The sequence below is a fragment of the Rhinolophus ferrumequinum genome, chromosome 7, assembly GCF_004115265.2.
Source record: "Rhinolophus ferrumequinum isolate MPI-CBG mRhiFer1 chromosome 7, mRhiFer1_v1.p, whole genome shotgun sequence".
NCBI lineage: Eukaryota > Metazoa > Chordata > Mammalia > Chiroptera > Rhinolophidae > Rhinolophus > Rhinolophus ferrumequinum.
The window spans coordinates 59,310,082-59,328,047 of record NC_046290.1 but is presented as its reverse complement, the minus strand read 5'-3'; the positions used below and the strand labels follow the sequence as shown (position 1 = coordinate 59,328,047).

The following is a 17,966-nucleotide window of genomic DNA, read 5'->3' as shown; positions in this document are numbered from 1 at the left end:
TGACCATAAGATGTATAGCTTTGTTTCTAAACTCTCAATTCTATTCCAACAATCTACATGTCTGTACTTATGCCAGGACCACATGTTTTGATAAGTGTAGCTTTGTAGTAAGTTTTGAAATTGGAAAGTGTGAGTCCTCCAACTTTGCTCCTCTTTTTCAAGATTGTTTTGACTATTTGGAATCCCTTGCCATTTGATATGAATTTTAGTATCAGTTTTCCATTTCTAAGTGCCTGTTGGGATTTTGACAGGGATTGCAATAACACTGTAGATCACTTGAGGAGTATTACCACCTTAACAATATTAAGTTTTTCAATTCATGAACACAGGATGTCTTTCCATTTATTGATATTCTTTCATTTCTTTCAGCATTGTTTTGTAGTTTTCTGCATGTGAGTCTTGCACCATCTTGGTTTAACATATTTCCAAGTATTCTTCTTGATGCTATTATGAATTATTTTCTAAATTTCCTTTTCAGATTGTGTATTGCTAGTGTACAGAAATACCATTGATTTTGATATGTTGATCTTATATCCTGAAACTTTGCTAAAGGTATTTATTAGTTCTAATGACAGGTGGATTCTTATATTTGCTCTACATTCAATCTGTTACTGTATATTGTTTTGGCTGAAGTATAGGAAGAAAATTCAGCCTCTTATAAATATGTAGTTAGGATAGGGAAAAGGATTTTAATAGTTTTTTTCAGATAATTGTAGATATTTGTCTTTGATACAATACCAAGACTCAATAAATGATAGTTTCTTAAAGGTTAGTCGCAACGCAGCATCTGAAATCATATCAATAATCTTTTTTTACTTAGTTACATTAAAATTCTTGGCCTTATAATTTGAAGGGGTCTTGTATTTATGCATGATTTGGTAACACTGTATGTTTGGAAAACATTGATTTACTGACTTATGCAGATTTTCCAAGTGTTGACACTTTTCATTTTATGACACTTGAAAAACCACATTAATATCACCATCAATTTTATCACGAAATCTTTAAGTTTTGAGAAGCTGCCAAGCTCATTAGAGCAATAAAAGTTTTCTAAAACCTCATTTTTTGCTTGAGATAAAACTTAAGTTTTTATCAATGGTAGCAAATACTGTCTTGTTTTCCTTGAAGTAACTGGCTTACTTTGTTCATTTTCAAGAAAACATCTGCCAAATATCCAAGTCTTATTGACCATAGCTTTTCTGTCAGTCATTCTTTATATTAAAAAGTGTGCCCTATTATGAAAATGACTTGTTCAGCTCCCAACTCAAATAAAGGCATAAAAGCTTTTTCTCCAGACATACGCAGTAAAGGAGCTTTATTCATATTTCCCATTTCATCAGGAAGAATTATAAAAAGCCATGCAGTCCCGTGTTGAGATTTAATAAAATGAATACTTTTTACTCCTTAATCAAGGAACATTCTTAAGTAAACTTTTATTTATTCGTTTTAAACGAGTATGCAGTAGTGAACAATACAATGACAACCAATCTAGTTTGGTGCCATTGTTTTGATTCATGCTAAGGATTCACTATGAGTGCAAATGGTAACACAACGAACAAGGCAAATAACTTCTCAGAATTATTGCAAAAATACTTTTTACCTTGAGGACTCTGTGTAGGAATCCGGGGGATCAGCATGGGTCTGCAGACCACACTTTGACAACAGTTGATATCGCTATTGAAATGTCTGTTTTGTGCAGACTGCCTTAACTTCACAAATGTTGAAAGATGTAGGTGATACCATTCCTATCACAGTCTCCTCGTTGATGTTTTCTAGTCCCTTAGCAATGCATTTGGGGGCTCTCTGGGCACACACCCAACCAATAATAGCAGTCCCTACTTCCAGTTCTTATGAAATTAACTTTAATCGGAAAAGGGCAGATATTTAGAGAAAGGTGAATATGGCTCATGGAAAGTAGGACAGGAAGAAAGGAAAAAAGAATTTATACTCTAAACCCTTCTGCATATTCACATCACATTAACCTCTAAACTCTAACCCATCCAGTTGCTAAAAACCAAACAATGTAGAGGGGCTAGCATATCTATTTTACTAGACTAAATTAGGTAATGGTTTTATGAATTTGCCTTATAAGCAACCATAATATTTTTACACAAATAGTTATTCTTTCTTAAGCTAATGTCTTCTTTTGTATTTGCATTAATTACAGGGCCTGTATAAATCACCTTTGACAAAGCCAAGAATAACACACAAGGAATTTTCTTTTGAGGACTGGTGTAGTAAAATATCTACCTTTCAAGAAATGACTAAAACAATAAGATGTAGAAATCTTTACAAACCAAATATTCATTTATATTACGTTACGCTATATAGATAACCAAATCTGCAGTATGACCTTAAAGACTGGGTAATGAAAGGAAACTTAACCAAGTATCCATTAATACAAATCAATTCTCCTACAAAATAACAGGTAAGATTTAAAATTGAAAAGTACTCCAAAGGAAAATAAGTCCTTTTCAAAACAACAAATCAAAAAGTTTCAGTATGTTCCTTTTTAACAGACTGCTTACTGATCAGCATATATCACTGCCAAAAACACTATTCTGCAGGGAAAGGAAGGAAGGTTCCACTACTCTTGCTATATACCCCACCGAGTAAATCCGAATGTGAGCTACTCTTTGAAGTCAGCAGGCATTCTTTGCTTCAAATAATTCTGAAGAGATTTAGAAGTCAGATGGGATTAAAGTTTAGAAAAAAGCCTGGAGGGGTGGGGAATCAGCTCAACCTTAACTGTAAATAAAACATGGTGAGAAGAAGGGAACCTTGACTTAGATCCAACAATTGCTGCAGTGGTGTGGTTTATTTTGAATTAATGGGGAAAAGGGACCCTAAATACAGACTCACTAATCAAAGTATACAAGAAGGAACCAGTGGAAAATATCTTTAAAACCAAAATTGAGCAACCTCACAAATTTGGGAGTTTTGAAAAAATATTTTAAAACCAAGTATTTCTATTCCCAATCAATCTGACATTTGATCTTCCCTCTCATTCAAGCCAACCTCCCTAGTTTGAGTTACTGCAGTAGCCTCCTAACAGATCTCCCTGTTTCTACCCGAGCCCTCCTAAGTGATCCTTTTAAAAGGCTGATAATGTCCTCCTCTGCTTAAAACCCTCCCATGGTTTTCCATCTTGCTTGGAGTAAAAGCCCAAGTCCTGGCAATGGCCTACAAAGTCCTATCTAATTTGGTTCCCTCTAACCCAGGGGTGTCCAAACTTTTTTCAACGTTTTTTACCAGGGCCATATGCCGTAAAATACCCAAAAGCCGGGCTACTCACTCGAGGTGAAGTATGTATTGCCTCACCTGGTTTATTTTAGTAAACTAAATATATTTTTGGAATTTGCTGCGGGCCAATTAAAAATAGATTGAGGACCGCAGTTGGCCCGCGGGCCGCAGTTTTGACACCCCTGCTCTAACCTCTCATCAGAGGAGTAGGCACAACACAAGGAGGTTACAGGTTCTAGGGTGTTCACCTGCATAGATTCACTTATGTGGCCATAGTGGTTGTAAAGGTCATAGGAAACAAAACATTTCAAGTCATAGTCTACTTAATTACAAACAAATAACTATTTCTTCCTCTACGTACCAACTACCTAGCTAAAGAATTTAAGGGTGGCCTGATGGCTCAGTTGGTTAGAGAGCGAGCTCTGAACAACGGGGTTGCTGGTTCAATTCCCGCATGGGAGGGTGGGCTGCGTCCCTTGCAACTAAGATTGAAAATGGTGACTAGACGTGGAGCTGAGATGCGCCCTCCACAACTAGATTGAAGGACAACGACTTGGAGCGATGGACCCTGGAGAAACACACTGTTTCCCAATATTCCCCAATAAAATAAAATTTAAAAAAAGAATTTAAGAACAGTATTTGTGAGGCTAGTTTTCATCCAGTAATGTCTGTATGGACAAAAACTTTGGAATGGTCATTTTTAAGTCATATTTAATAACTCGAATTACTTACTGGCATGTATAAAGAATTCTAGATGCCTGAAGCACATTTGACTCTTATTCACATTATGGCAGAGCAGTGATTATAATAATCACTATGTCTTAAAAGCACAGAGTGAACAGCAACTAGGTTGGTCATCTGGTTCATCTCTAGCAGAACATACCTAAATCATGTAGTCTGTTGGTTTTTTTTCCAAGACTTCTAGGGAAGAGACACAGTAATTTCCTCTCTGTATAGGTTGTTTTAAGATCAGAGATAAGTAAAGTGTTTTTTAGATTTCATCTCATAATCCAGTTTTAAGTTCATTGGAGTTTACTTTAAGCATTTTAAGTATTTGCTTGCTCAGTGTACAACTGTCTTTTCCAGTTTTGCATCCAGGAAGTAGAATTAGAAAGAAAGGCTGATAAAAGAATATAGGAAGCAGCAGAGAGTAAAAGAGGATGAATGAAAGAAATCTGGCAGAGGGAAATGAAGAAATGTAAAAAGAACTCAATGTTCTGTTACTCTCATTTTTTAATGTCTAAGGGACTTGATCTGGTTCTTTTCTCCAGCACTCACTACTTGAATACAAAATACAAACAAATTTGGGAGTGATTAAAAGATGGATAGTTGACTATTGGTTGACTGTGGATAAAACAAGTCCAGTAATTCAATAATAAAATGTGTTCAGCCTTAATATTTTTAAAATAATAATAAAAACATATGGTAATAAAATTCAATTTACATAAAAAGGTCTAAGAAGAAAAGGCAAAGTCTCCTGCCTATTCCTCTGCCACATATAGTCCTTTTTAACCACTTTTAAGAATTCCTTTAGTGATTTTCCAGAAAGAAAAATTACATGCATCTCCCTGCACAGATATATGAATGTGTGTGGGGTGGACGGTATATATTTAAAATTTTATTCTAAAGGAATAACATACCTCTATAAGACAACTTACTTTTTTTCCTCTTTAAAATACACGTTGGAGATTTTTTCATGTGCCTATTCAAGGAACCTCCATGAGCAGGAAACTTTTGTCTTTTTAAGCACTCTATCTCCAATACTTAGAAAAAGGTCTCACATATACTTTTCCTCCAGCAGAGAATTGTTGGGTAAATGAATGAATAAATTAGCAAACAACAGATTAACGTCATTGTTTTGAACAGAAGCATATTATACATTATTTAAATGTACCAGAAGTATCTAGTCTGCTACTCATTAACATTTAGACTATGTGCAGATTTTTGGCTATTACTGTAGTAAACATTCCTGAACATATCTATTAAACCTTATCCATACGTATCTGTAAGTGAATCCAAGGTAATTACTTAGCAATATAATAGTTCAGTCCATAGCATTTTTAACTATTAAAGATATTGCCAAGTAACACTCCTAACCTATTGCATCAATTTACACTCTCATTACAATTTTTATTCAGGAGCAAATCCCCAAACCTAAAGTTTAGTGACAGAAACACACATTCCTAGCAACTTACATATTCTTTCATCTACAGTCTTTTAATGAAAACTGTGTCAGATTAACTCTCAAAAAACTGAAAGTCCTTTTGGCTTTGCTGAGCCCTGGGGACATCCTTTTTCACAAAGACAAAGTATTTGTTCCTACTAGCCAGCTTTCTGGAACTTGGCCAAATTCATGGCTAACGGCTTTCTTTGTATATTCTAATAATAAAATATAATTCTATTGTCTTTTTTAAAGAGGTCAATAACTACATCTTTTTAAACTATAAATAACAATTCAAGGGCATGCAGATACAATTGAAAAAGTATTATACAAAGGAAACAGGTGGCAGTCCTGTAGAAATGCTTGAAATTCTATCACTCAGACTCTCACATGGATTCCACTGCCTATTGACATTAAAATAAGAAAAGTAACGTATAGGCAGAAAGAAGGTTGTATTCACATTAACATTCATGAAGGCTGAGCAGCTGAAGCTCTACACATCAAGTAGGGAATATATCCTTTGTTTAGTGATGAGAAAATGCCTCAGTGATAAATGGTTACAGACAGGGGTGTCACAAGGGCAACAACACACAGAACAACTCCGAGAAACTGAAAAAAAATTAATTCTTCCTCTCCTGCAGTTCTTTTTGTAGCATTGTTAAGCACAACGCTATCCCCACAAAGCAAAGAAAAATATTGCAACACAGCATTCCCAACCTTTACTGAGACACTTCCCAGAAAACATACTCTTTGAAAACAATTTAAAACAAAGCTTCAAAGGCTTCATGATGCATAAATATTCAGACATTCTGAAAAAAAGTGTTCTGCACCCTGCACCGCGCCTGTTTGGATCTCAAACGTATATTGTCATAAGACAGCATGATCGTCAAAGTGCAAAGTCTGTAACGTCAACACGGAGACATTAGGCACATCATTAAAGTGCTTTACGCTCATTTACATAAATTCAAACACATTATCATACTCATTTAGTAAATTAGTGAGAAAAATCATGTATGAAGTCAAGAGTTCGTTATTTAACAAACTAATATCTCATAGGCCCCAACAGTAACTACCAACGACTTTCCATTATTTTTCAAAACTAAGTTAAGTTAAGCTACACTTTGTAGACAGCTTTGTCTCATTCAGAATAGGAAGCCTGAGACTCGAAGGCAAACATTTCCCAGGGCCTGACTCTAGGTGGCTCACTTTCCTCACCTATAAACACAAAAGCTGAAATAACCGTCCCTCGCCGCCCAAGGGATTTTCTCCAGTGTTTTGCGTCTTCTGCAGAAGTCTAGAGGCTTTCGCATGACGAGTAATAATGGTACAATTTTCTAAAACCTAGATGTCAACACTGTGCTTTTGGGCATCCTTCCCCACCCTACAAATACCCAGATGAAGCAAAAAAAGACAAGCACAACAGCCCCCGACAAATCCTCAACACCTCCCCCACTCAGTGCTTTCTAGAAGAGTTTTGGCAGCGCTATGTAGACAAAGGACAAAGACGCAGACAGCAGATCGCCCCGGCGCGCCCGGTTAGCCTGAGGACTCGGCCGGTGGAGCTCCGCTCCTGGGGATGACCCGGCGGGACCAAAGGTGAGGAGGCAGGGGAGGGGCTGGAACTCGGACCCCGCCCCCAGGTCCGGCGGCGTCTCTGCGCCTGCGCACCCGGCGAAGGCCTGTGGCAGGGAAGCCCGAGTGCTGGGCTCTCCTTGCGCCCCAGTCCTCCGCCTCCTCCCCCGCCCCTTCCCACCTCCGCCCACTTGACGCGATGACGCACGGCAGGTTTGCGGACGTGGCGGCGGCGCAAGGTCCGGAAGACCGAGACGTTGGTTGCGGTTGTGGTGGCGGCGGCGGCTGGGGAGGAGGACCACGGGTGCAGCCAGAAACGGAGGTTCTGTCATGAACTTTCCCGGGACGGCAGCGTCGGCGGACCTGGCAGCCGTTTCCTCGTCGCGACCCCCTTGCTAACGGGACAGGTAAAGATGGCGGCGAGAGGTGGGGAGTGGCTCCGTCCCGGACGGCGGGTTTGGGCCCCAGCTGGAGGCACCCTCGCTGGAGGCACCCTCGCTGGAGGCGACGCGGGGCCCTCGGCCGCAGGTGTAGCAGGGGCTGCTGGAAGAGACCCTTAGGTAGAGAGACCTGTGAGACGTCCCCAGCCAGCGCCCCTCGATACACTGTAGGGGAAACTGAGGCTCAGAGGAAGGACTCCTACGTGTCCGATTTCTCGGAGCAACGAATTTTCCACCCAAACGCTGTATTTCCCCCACAACTTCGTGTTTGTATTGAATATTCGCTGAGGACATCTTGTCATATCGGCCAAGTGTGATGGTGTGACAAAAATCTGAGGTTCAATCACGGGGTAACAGAGGAAGAAAAACTAGACGTGTGGAATGGAGAGGGCGGCAAGTTTTTAAAAACTGAATTGGCTCTGGAGGATACGATCCCTGTGATTTGTCCTGATGCAAATACCTTGTACTTTATTGTTCCCTGTTTATGGAATGTCAAAGCGAAACGCCCAACAGCAGCTATTCACACAGAACGAAGATGTTTGGGAAACCATTTACATTCACAGACGGAGCTGATGAATGCTTGAACACCGTATCAGTTGGTACTTTTTGTGACTGCTTGTAATCTAGTAGCATGCGAGCTTGTTTCAGTTTTCTGGAGAGAGGTTTCGTGCTTTTTTTCCTTCCCCAAAGAGAATTAAGATAGGTGAAGAGAATTGAGTCAGAGGATTTGCATACTGTTGTCTTTCTAATCTATATAGTTGGCTCAGGTAATTAATTATCTGCCTGGGCCAAAGTCTAGCTTTTCACTTTGATTAGACACACAACCAATTCTTGATTATTCAGAAACAAACACCACCAGTTTATGGTATGCTGCTGCCTGCATTTCATTACAACGGGAAGTGAAGAGAGACAGTTGTTAAGTCTTTGAATATTATTTAGCAAGTATCGTGGAGAGAGGTTGATGTAAACATCTAAAATGGCTTTTGGGCATTACTCCATGACTTTCAGCTGTGTACTAAGCAAGTTTGGGGTTCTAAGAACAAATTATGAGGGAGAAAAAGTGTAAAGGGCAGCTTAACTGGGTTAGTAGTATCGCCATATGTAAATTACTGTATATTAAGTGGTTATTAACTTTTTAAAGTCATGGACACTTGAGTATATGAAAACAATATTGTCCCCAGAAAAATGCACATATGTATGATATGTGTCTATGAATACACAGGATTCTTAGACATTTCCTAGATGAAAGAGAGGATAGAAAAGACTTGGTTAAATAAGTGGAAATAAAACTTATCTATTTTAGGTGGGTAGCTTTCTTTGGTGGCTGTCAAGTTAGGAATCTCAGTTCATGATAATAAATAATGTAACACCTGGAGGAAAAGGTGAAATCTACTTTATAGTTATTATCTGTGTTATCTGAATTGAAACTCATTTTTGAGTTTTTAAAACATTATAATGTGGCCATAGAGCAGTCAGAAAATGGGTTTCAAGGGTTGGATTCAATTATGTGAAATAATTCCAAAAATTTTCTAAGTATAGAAAGTACAATCGGTTGTCATCCATATTACAAATTCAGACTTTTGGTGTTGGTCTCTTTTTTATTTTTCTCTTTTTCACGTGGTACTTGTCCATAATATTCACAACTGAACTAAGTCCTTTGAGACATTATTTTGCTATGGCTTCCGTGACCAGCATGGTTTCCTCCTCTGAACACTCCTTTTCTTTCTTCCCATGTTGACTATTCTTCACCCAGGTACTAAATAATAGCAGTTCTTCAAGGCTCAATAAGACCCTCTTTTCTTACTCTGTACTCTCTAGGTAATCTCATCTACACCCACAGCTTCAAGTTTTCCACCTATGTGGAAGATGAGGCATGAAATTATATCTAACCCAGACCTTTCTGAATTTGACTAGATAGCCCACTGGGCTACTTGATATTCATTTGGGCTGCCTTAGAGTTAATAATCATATTCACTGCGCCCTTCCCCCAAGCTTTTCTTCCAATGTTCCGTATCTTAAAGAATGGCACCACACCATTTACTCTTGTCAAATCAGAAATCTTAGCCTGATTCTTCTTTCCACTGTTCCTATCTGAGCCATATTATTAAGTCCTAAGTATTTTATCTCCAAAATGCCTCTTTCTACCTGTCCACTTTTTTCCATCTTTCACAGCAATAACTGAAAGCAATCTATTCTTTCTTATGTGAACAATGAATATGAAGCTAAAACTGTTAATGTGGAATTAGGTTATGTTCTTGTATTTGTTTTAATAGACCAACTTGAAGGTGAGTTGAGAGTATGCAATTAAAAAGTATTAATTGACATAAGTTTTTAACTTAGCTCAGCTCTCAGAGTTTTTTCTGAAATAGAAATGTATGTGGTGACCTAAAATCTGTTCAGTCTTTATCGACCATAAATTGATTTTGATGAGTACTTTGGTAAGTTATAGTTTGGTGAAAAGCTTCCAGAGAAGAAAAATCCTTGCTTGAAAGCAAAATCATGACCTCTATAGAAGATACCTACTGCACTAAATATACTCTCACATCAGCATGATACAGGAAGGCAGGTAGGAATACAAAAGATATTTCAACTCCACATGAACGTAAAATGCAGAACAAGCCAAAAAAAGTTTTGGGTTCATAAAACTATTGTATGTGTATTATATTGTGTGTGTACCTATTGTATTGTGTGTGTACCTATAAAAAATTTGATTCTATCAGAACTGTAAATTGTACATATATGATCACAAGTTCTTAAGACCTAATACAAAATTATCTAATATTTTTCACATACTCAGAATAAGGGGAACTTTATTTTCTTGATCTAAAAAAAATTATAGCAATCTGCCCTTGTTAAAATGAAATCACCCTCATGTTTTGTGATATATGGTCTATAAAAATGGATTACTTGTTTATCCCATCCATTGTCTCCACTACCAGGTATGTTCACTGTATTTCAACAGCTATAAAACTTGAACCTAAGTTTTTAAATAACTAAAACTATCCTTTAAAAAAAACAAAAGGTAAAGTGTCCTGAATGTAAGATTCTTATAAATCAGTCAAATGGATCAACTACATTACAGTTTTCTCTGTCTTCTTTTCCAGATTTTGACATTATGGCAGGGAGGCATCAGAATCGTAGCTTTCCTCTTCCAGGAGTTCATTCAAGTGGTCAAGTACATGCATTTGGAAATTGTATGGAGAGTGATGTGTTGGAGGAGGATGCTGAAGTGTATGAGCTTCGATCCAGAGGAAAAGAGAAAATCCGAAGAAGTACATCAAGAGATAGACTCGATGACATTATAGTATTAACAAAAGATATACAGGAAGGAGACACTTTAAATGCCATAGCCCTTCAATACTGTTGTACGGTAAGTTCTAATTTGATTTTGCATAATGCAATCCAAAATAAATTATTTATTCAGTGCCATTTTATCTTGTATTTTCCTTCCCTCTCCACCCCACCATCCCTCGTTTTTTCTTCTTTCCATAGAAATCTGTATCATGTTGGTGGAGGTTAACTTTTTTAGATTGTCAAATGAATACTTGAATTTCTTGTTATTTCTAAATCCTATTTTTAATACTGAAATTCTATTTTTAATACTGAAAAACACCCAAATGTGTTATTTTTTCCTCCTCAGTCCAAGTTTTAAGAGAATGTTAGGAAGTTTTTCCTGCCCATTTCCTGAGATAACACATTTGTGTTTCTTTCCATACTTTTTTGGTGCTTTTAAGTGTGTGTGTGTGTACACACACACATATATTCATACACACACACACACACGCACATACACAAATAAATACATATATATATATATATATATATATATATATATATATATATGGATATATTTAAAATACTTGGAAGGTTGGTGATTATTGTGGTTTTTAAAATTGGTTTATGCTATGCCTATTACTCTTCAAGTTGCCTTTGCCTTTTTTCATTTCTTAGCATGTAAGACTTAGGATATCCCTCATAGTCGTACTGATCTAACTCATTATTTTATATAGCTATAAAATACTCCATAGTATGGATGTACCATAATCATTAAGCCATTTTCTTACTTACGGATAGTCAGGATTTTCCCCATGTTTTGCATTCTGCTGTGAGTATCATCCCAACTATATCTTTCAATGAAGGTGCTTTTATTTCTGTAGACTAGATTCCCAAAAGTGAGATTGATAGATAAAAGGAAAGGTATATTTTTTATTTTAGTAGACATTAAACTGTGTAAACCCATTTAATATCTATGTCATTATGTCCATCTTGCATCCTTAGCATGAGTCTGTTTTCTTGTAAACACACTGATATGGAAACTATTTAGAACATTGGTTTTCAAACTTTTTGTTCTCATACTCCCAGTAGAGTTTTAAAATGTACCATGTACCTCCTTGCATATATTAAAGCAAACTTCTGAAGTAATTCCTAATGATATAGTTACAAAGGATGTAATTTCTAGAATGTTGTCAATATCGATATTTAAAAATAAGACTATAGAATACCCTTTAAATGTATGCATGGAATTCTAAATACTACCAGGATTTACTACCTGAAATCATTCAAATAATATGTGTGTGTGTACACACACCTACATACACACACGCTTTTTAACAGCATGAAATTTTGTATCATTTTTTCTTTTTACTTTAATATTTTTATCCTTCCCCTCAAAATCTTTTATAATGTAAAGAATTTTTATACTTGAAAACGTTTTACAATTACCTGTTATAGTTATCTGCAATAGAAACACATATTCATAAACATATATAAATATATATAAATTTGAATTGAATTTTAAAAAGTCTTATGATCATGAGATTCTATTATTTTTTTCTGAATAATTACAGCAATTCACAATTGATTAAAATATATGTTACAAATTTTGATTTAAAAATGTAATAAAATATTTTATTGAAATGCATTTCTTGATGAAGTCAAGAGCTGGGTTTTTTTTTTGCAATGCATGTATGGCAATACTATACATTATTAAATCAGAAAATATCTGATTTCATTTTTTAATGCAAATAAACATGAAATATGTGGTTTGTAGAGAAATAAGACCACTGAGAAATAAATTACAGAATGTGCCTTAAAAGGTCAATGATGGAAAGTAATCAAAATTGAAAATTAGGCGCAAGGCTAAAACTATCACGTGGAGATCCAAGAGATGAGTGTGGTCCAGCAGCTTCATTTAGACAAAGACATTAGTTTTTCTTTCATGAACCTGGAAAATTTTCTAAGAAGAAGAGAAATTTGAAATGCTATCTGAATGATTAAAAATAGGTTACATTTCCAATGAGATAGGTGAAAAGGAGAAAGTATTTTGGGCATATGACAGTGATATGGAGAAGATTACAAGGAGGAGATAAACAATGCAGGGAGTTTAATAGGTGTTTCAGAAATGAGTATCATAGACTGATTGGAATGAAGTACTTTGAGATAACTGAGGAAAAGTTTGACACATATAGTAAGAACACCACTGTACGGTTTTAACTAGAGTACTGAAAAATGGTGGGGGAGGCTGCTGGTGAATTGGAGGGGACCCAATAGAGAAGATGTTAGAATAATTCAAATGAAGATGATCAGGGTTTAGGCTAAAATATCTGTTAGTAAGGAGAGAGGAGAAGCTGACAGAAAATGTATTTGGAGAAATCACATGATGTACCAGCTGATTCCTTATTTGATTCCTTATGTAGAATGAAGAATGATAAAAGGCAATTAGTTTAACATTAGAGGAAAGATGGCATTGGCTATAAGGAAAATTGATACAACACAGGGAGTTAAGATAATTAAATATCAACTAGCAAAAAAGCTTAACCTTACAAAAGGATTTATCATTTAAAAAATACAGTGGTGCTGTAATTCCATTTATAAAAATTCAGTGATGAGAATTATGAAAAATATGCCGGTTATAAAACAGGAATAAGAAACTAAAAAGGCCAAGGTTGGAATGCTATATGCAACCAAGCAAGTTAGCAGAACACGGAAAATATAGGAATATTCAGAGAAATAACCTAAGGAGACACTAAATCTTGGAAACCTAGTTCAGAAAGAGTATTGAGCAGTTATTAGAATATAACCAAGCAAAAGAACATTTAAAGAGAATAGGGTCAGGCTTTGGGGTTTTGTCAACAAGTCTTCATTTGCCTTAAGAAAAAATAGTCTCGAGGTAGTAAAAATGACAAAGTGCTCTTTATCTTTACTGTCTCATCTTCCAGTTACTCTTCAATCCTTTCTCCCTCCTCCTGCCACACATACACTTCAAGGGAATTGATTTTTCCAACAAGAACTCTCAGTCTTCAGACATGATCAGTAATCTGCCATTGATCAAGTTCACCACTCTCCTAAAAACTCTTATGTTTCACCTTGATTCTTCTACAGGTTTCTGATTTTCCTATTAATATTTAATAATAGTTAACATTTGCATAGTTTGCTATATATCACTATTCTAAATGTCTTTCATACATTTTAATTCATTAGTCTTTACAACAACCCTGTATGTTGCTTTTTTTTTTTTTTTTTTACAGGTAGCAGATATCAAGAGGGTTAACAATCTCATCTGCGATCAAGACTTTTTTGCCCTTAGGTCTATCAAAATACCAGTAAAAAAGTTTAGTTCATTGACTGAAACACTTTATCCTCCAAAAGGAAGACAGGCTTCACATCCATCATCTGTTCAATACGTTCCAGAACAGCAGGAAATTCTGCCATCTAATGATTCTCTTTCTTCCAGTGAGTCAGCTGGTAGCTTTTTAAAAGAAGTGGACCGAGACATAGAACAAATAGTAAAATGTACAGACACCAAAAGAGAGAACCTTAACGAGGTGGTGTCTGCCTTAACAGCACAACAAGTACGTTTTGAACCTGAGAACAAAAACATTCAACGTAAGGATCCTTATTATGGAGCAGACTGGGGAATAGGGTGGTGGACAGCTGTAGTGATAATGTTGATAGTAGGCATAATAACGCCAGTATTTTACTTGCTGTATTACGAAATTTTAGCTAAAGTGGATGTTAGTCACCATTCAACAGTGGATTCTTCACATCTGCATTCAGGAGTCACACCCCCATCACAGCAGAGAGAAATGGACAATGGAATTGCTCCAACTAAAGGAATGCCCTTTGGTCAACAAGATGATCATAAACTATATAGTCGTGATTCTCAGTCACCTGCTGCTCAACACAAAACATAGCATTAGCTCATAACAATGTTAGTGATCACAGGTACATCTGGAATGTGGTGAACCAATTATATTCAATAACCACTTCAGAGGCAGAATTTAGGGAAGTTTGAAGATGCTTTTGTTTTTCACCTTTGAGCCATCTACAAATGGATTGAGTACAAAATCCCTGCAGTTGCTGGTTATTTATATTGAGAGCAGTAAATCCATATATCTGTTTTATCAATGGTTAAAGCAGAAATTAATTAAATAGTATCTACTAGGAAGTTCTTAACTTGGAAAACCCATCATTTTTCTTATTCAAAATTGGTTATATTTAAATTTTATTTTTAAGTAATAATTTTTGGTTTAAGGCTATTAGTTAATAAGCAGAATAATGATAGCATCAGATACCTGCAACTGAAGAAAATTTGCTCCTGCGAACCATCAAAATAGTTGCAAAAAAAGTTTGACTCTAAAATTATTTATGATAGTACACACTTAATACTCCATTTTGAAACTTTGAAAATAAGTTTAGCACATAATGCTATGAAAACTTAAGTAGGAACAGAAGTGGGAAAGTAATGTATGTAATAATGTCTGTAATAGAGGCTAAGATATAGATTAAATATTTTTTAGCCCTGAAAATAATGTGTATGGTTGGGAAGTTGCCATTTAATCACTAGAACACTGGATTAGGTAAAGACCTAAAAGAAATCTTTGTCTCTTAAAGAATGCTGCCTCTGCTTCTGTTTTTTAAGTGATTATATTTGTCTCTGATATTTGAAAGCACTTTTGTAATTTTTGATGAAAAGTGTTATACATGGACAGATTAGCATTGAGACAGTAACACTATATACTGTGATAAGTTGTTGCTATGTTATATGTGGTAACATGCCTTAATTGCATTTAATGCCTTATGTGTAATCTAAGTTTTAAAATTAAAGTTAGGCATTATTTCATACGGTTCTATCAAGATTCATAACATAGGCTGTACAAATTCATCTCTACCTTCACTGTCAAGCACAAATTAATGGGGTCAACACAAATTTTCATTGCCTCTGAAGTCTGTTGCAGAAAATGGTTCATTAAGCAAAAGCAGTAATTTAGAGACCTTTTGCCTTAGCAAGAACAGGCATGTTGCTGTTTTTATTGACTTCTTAACCTCTGTTTTTCAAAGAGAAAGTGTCCAACATAAACCTTTTCTTCCCCTGAACTGTAGCATAAAATTGGAGAACAGAGGCCAAAGATTTATGAATTGGTTGAAAGGGCTTGATAGTGCCACTTTTTAAGATCTATGGATCTGCTAGATAAGAAGCATTTGCATACTGATCCCATCATTTAATTTTTAAAAGTATGTTTTTAAAAATGTAACCAGAATGATTCATTAGAAGTAAGATTTGGCGTCTGGATTGCGTTTTTGTATAATAAAGTATGTACCTTAAGATCTATAATACCACCTCATTTTCTGGGCATTATTTCCTAATTTTAATGTTTCAGCTTTTTGACCAATTTGTATTTCATACTCCAATCTTGATACAGCATGGGGTGAATGTACCTTCATAAAAAAGTTTCATAAAAAGATAGGACAGAGAAGTCAAACATTAAAACCTTTGCCTATATTTGAGGAACTTAGACAATTACCAAAAAGTATTAATATAGAAGTTGCAGCAAATTGATTTTTTGAATAACTCTTTTAGTTTAAAATTTAAAAAATTGTTTTAATGTGCCTTGGGCATCTTGAAAAGAAGAATATGATCTTTCTAATTTATGCTCAGTGTTAACTTGGTCAGTTTACATTGTATTTATTAAGCCTGCTGAAAAATCAAGTTTGAGGGAAGAAAATACAGATTATTTTAGAGTAGAATGGGGCTGTATGGCCTTTCAAGAACTTTGTTTACATCAAATTGATGAAATTATGGAGAGTCAGTGATTCCTTTTTGCTAGCTAGTGGTACTTTGAAATTGTGATAGAGGTCTGATTTCCAGGATATGTCACTTATTTTTAAAGTAGTGAGGTGTATGCTATGTACTTGCTGATTAAAAACCATTTCTGTCTTGCAAAATGCCCTGTTCCTTGAAGGGAATATAACATCCTTATACAAAATCAGGCAGTTTCCTTTTTCTGTATATTTGAATTATATATTTTAATTGAATATAATTTGAATTATATATAATTCTATATGTTATATATAGAATTAGATTCTAAACGTCATTTTTAAAAGAAAAATTCTTAAGCATTTAATAGGTGCAGAATAATTTTAGCTTTTAAAAAGTACTAATATACATCAAAATTTGTAGCAAATGCAGGTTACTTTGTAAAACTTAATAAAGTAAGAAATTGTTATTGTTGGACATTGTGGACATCAATTGTATTGAAACACTTAATTTGAAATTGAGGCTTCATGTTAAAGGATATATATGTATAGTATACGTAAAAGTAACAACTGAATCATTATATTTGGTTCACTTAAAAAATTGGAGTTGTGAAGAAAAATCAGCTATTTTTAAGGCTTTTTTTAAATTAAAGTCTGGGTCCAATGTTAAGGTTGTTTTGAACTAATGTATGTCATTTAAGATATACTGATGATAGAGTCTGCTGGCCACATGAAGAATTTAGAAGACTGCAATGTTAAATTAACTTCTCCAGAGGGCTTTTTGTTTTTTAAAGCTTTTCTTTTTCTGGATTCTACTTGCTGTTCAGTGACCTGAAGAGTTTTTTAAATGAACCACTACTTAGCAATTAGTTCTTTTTAAAAAGTATTTACTTCTAAAATTACCTACTTGGGAATATGAAGGATACAAGTTAGAATTTTAGAAATATGAAGCAAGGATCCAGTCAGTGTTATAGGGTGAAAGTGTAATTTTTAGAACTATTTATTTAAATGGTGCATTATGATGGAAATCATTATTTTGAATTACAACAATGTTGCTCAGGAAGTCAGTATTTTTTTTTTCCAAGTATGTGCATATTGCACTGTTAGAGCATAGAAATATCTGCATTATATAATTCTTTCTACATGCAAAAAGTATAAATCTTTTGTATAATGTATTTTATACAAATGCAGAATGGAATTGTAGAACTTTATGTTAGCATGTTCACCTGTAAAACTGGTTTTCAAAAGTTTTTGTCCCTTATTTTTCATATTTTAAAAGATCTTCAGAATATAATAAAGTTTCTATTTTATTCAATCTAAAATGGAAGCTGGTGAATTTAATTGAATAAAACAAACCTTTTCTCCTCCTCTTTCAAACTATTTGAAATAGAGCTATTATGTTAAGATAGATCAAGTTGCCACCCCCCCTTGTTACACTGAAACAAAATCCACTGGATTATTTATAGGATGAAATGGAATGAGTGGATTATTTATAGGATGAAATGGAATGAAAA

General features: G+C 35.2%; 1 protein-coding gene across 1 annotated transcript; it reads left to right on the top strand.

The window, feature by feature from the left end:
* Positions 1-7,109: 7,109 nt before the first annotated feature.
* On the top strand, positions 7,110-17,920 carry LYSMD3 (LysM domain containing 3). Its single transcript, XM_033111008.1, has 3 exons — positions 7,110-7,383; positions 10,521-10,786; positions 13,944-17,920. Exons 2-3 carry the CDS (start codon positions 10,532-10,534, stop codon positions 14,607-14,609), a joined length of 921 nt encoding a protein of 306 aa, XP_032966899.1. The 5' UTR covers positions 7,110-7,383; positions 10,521-10,531; the 3' UTR covers positions 14,610-17,920.
* The last annotated feature ends 46 nt before the right edge of the window (positions 17,921-17,966 follow it).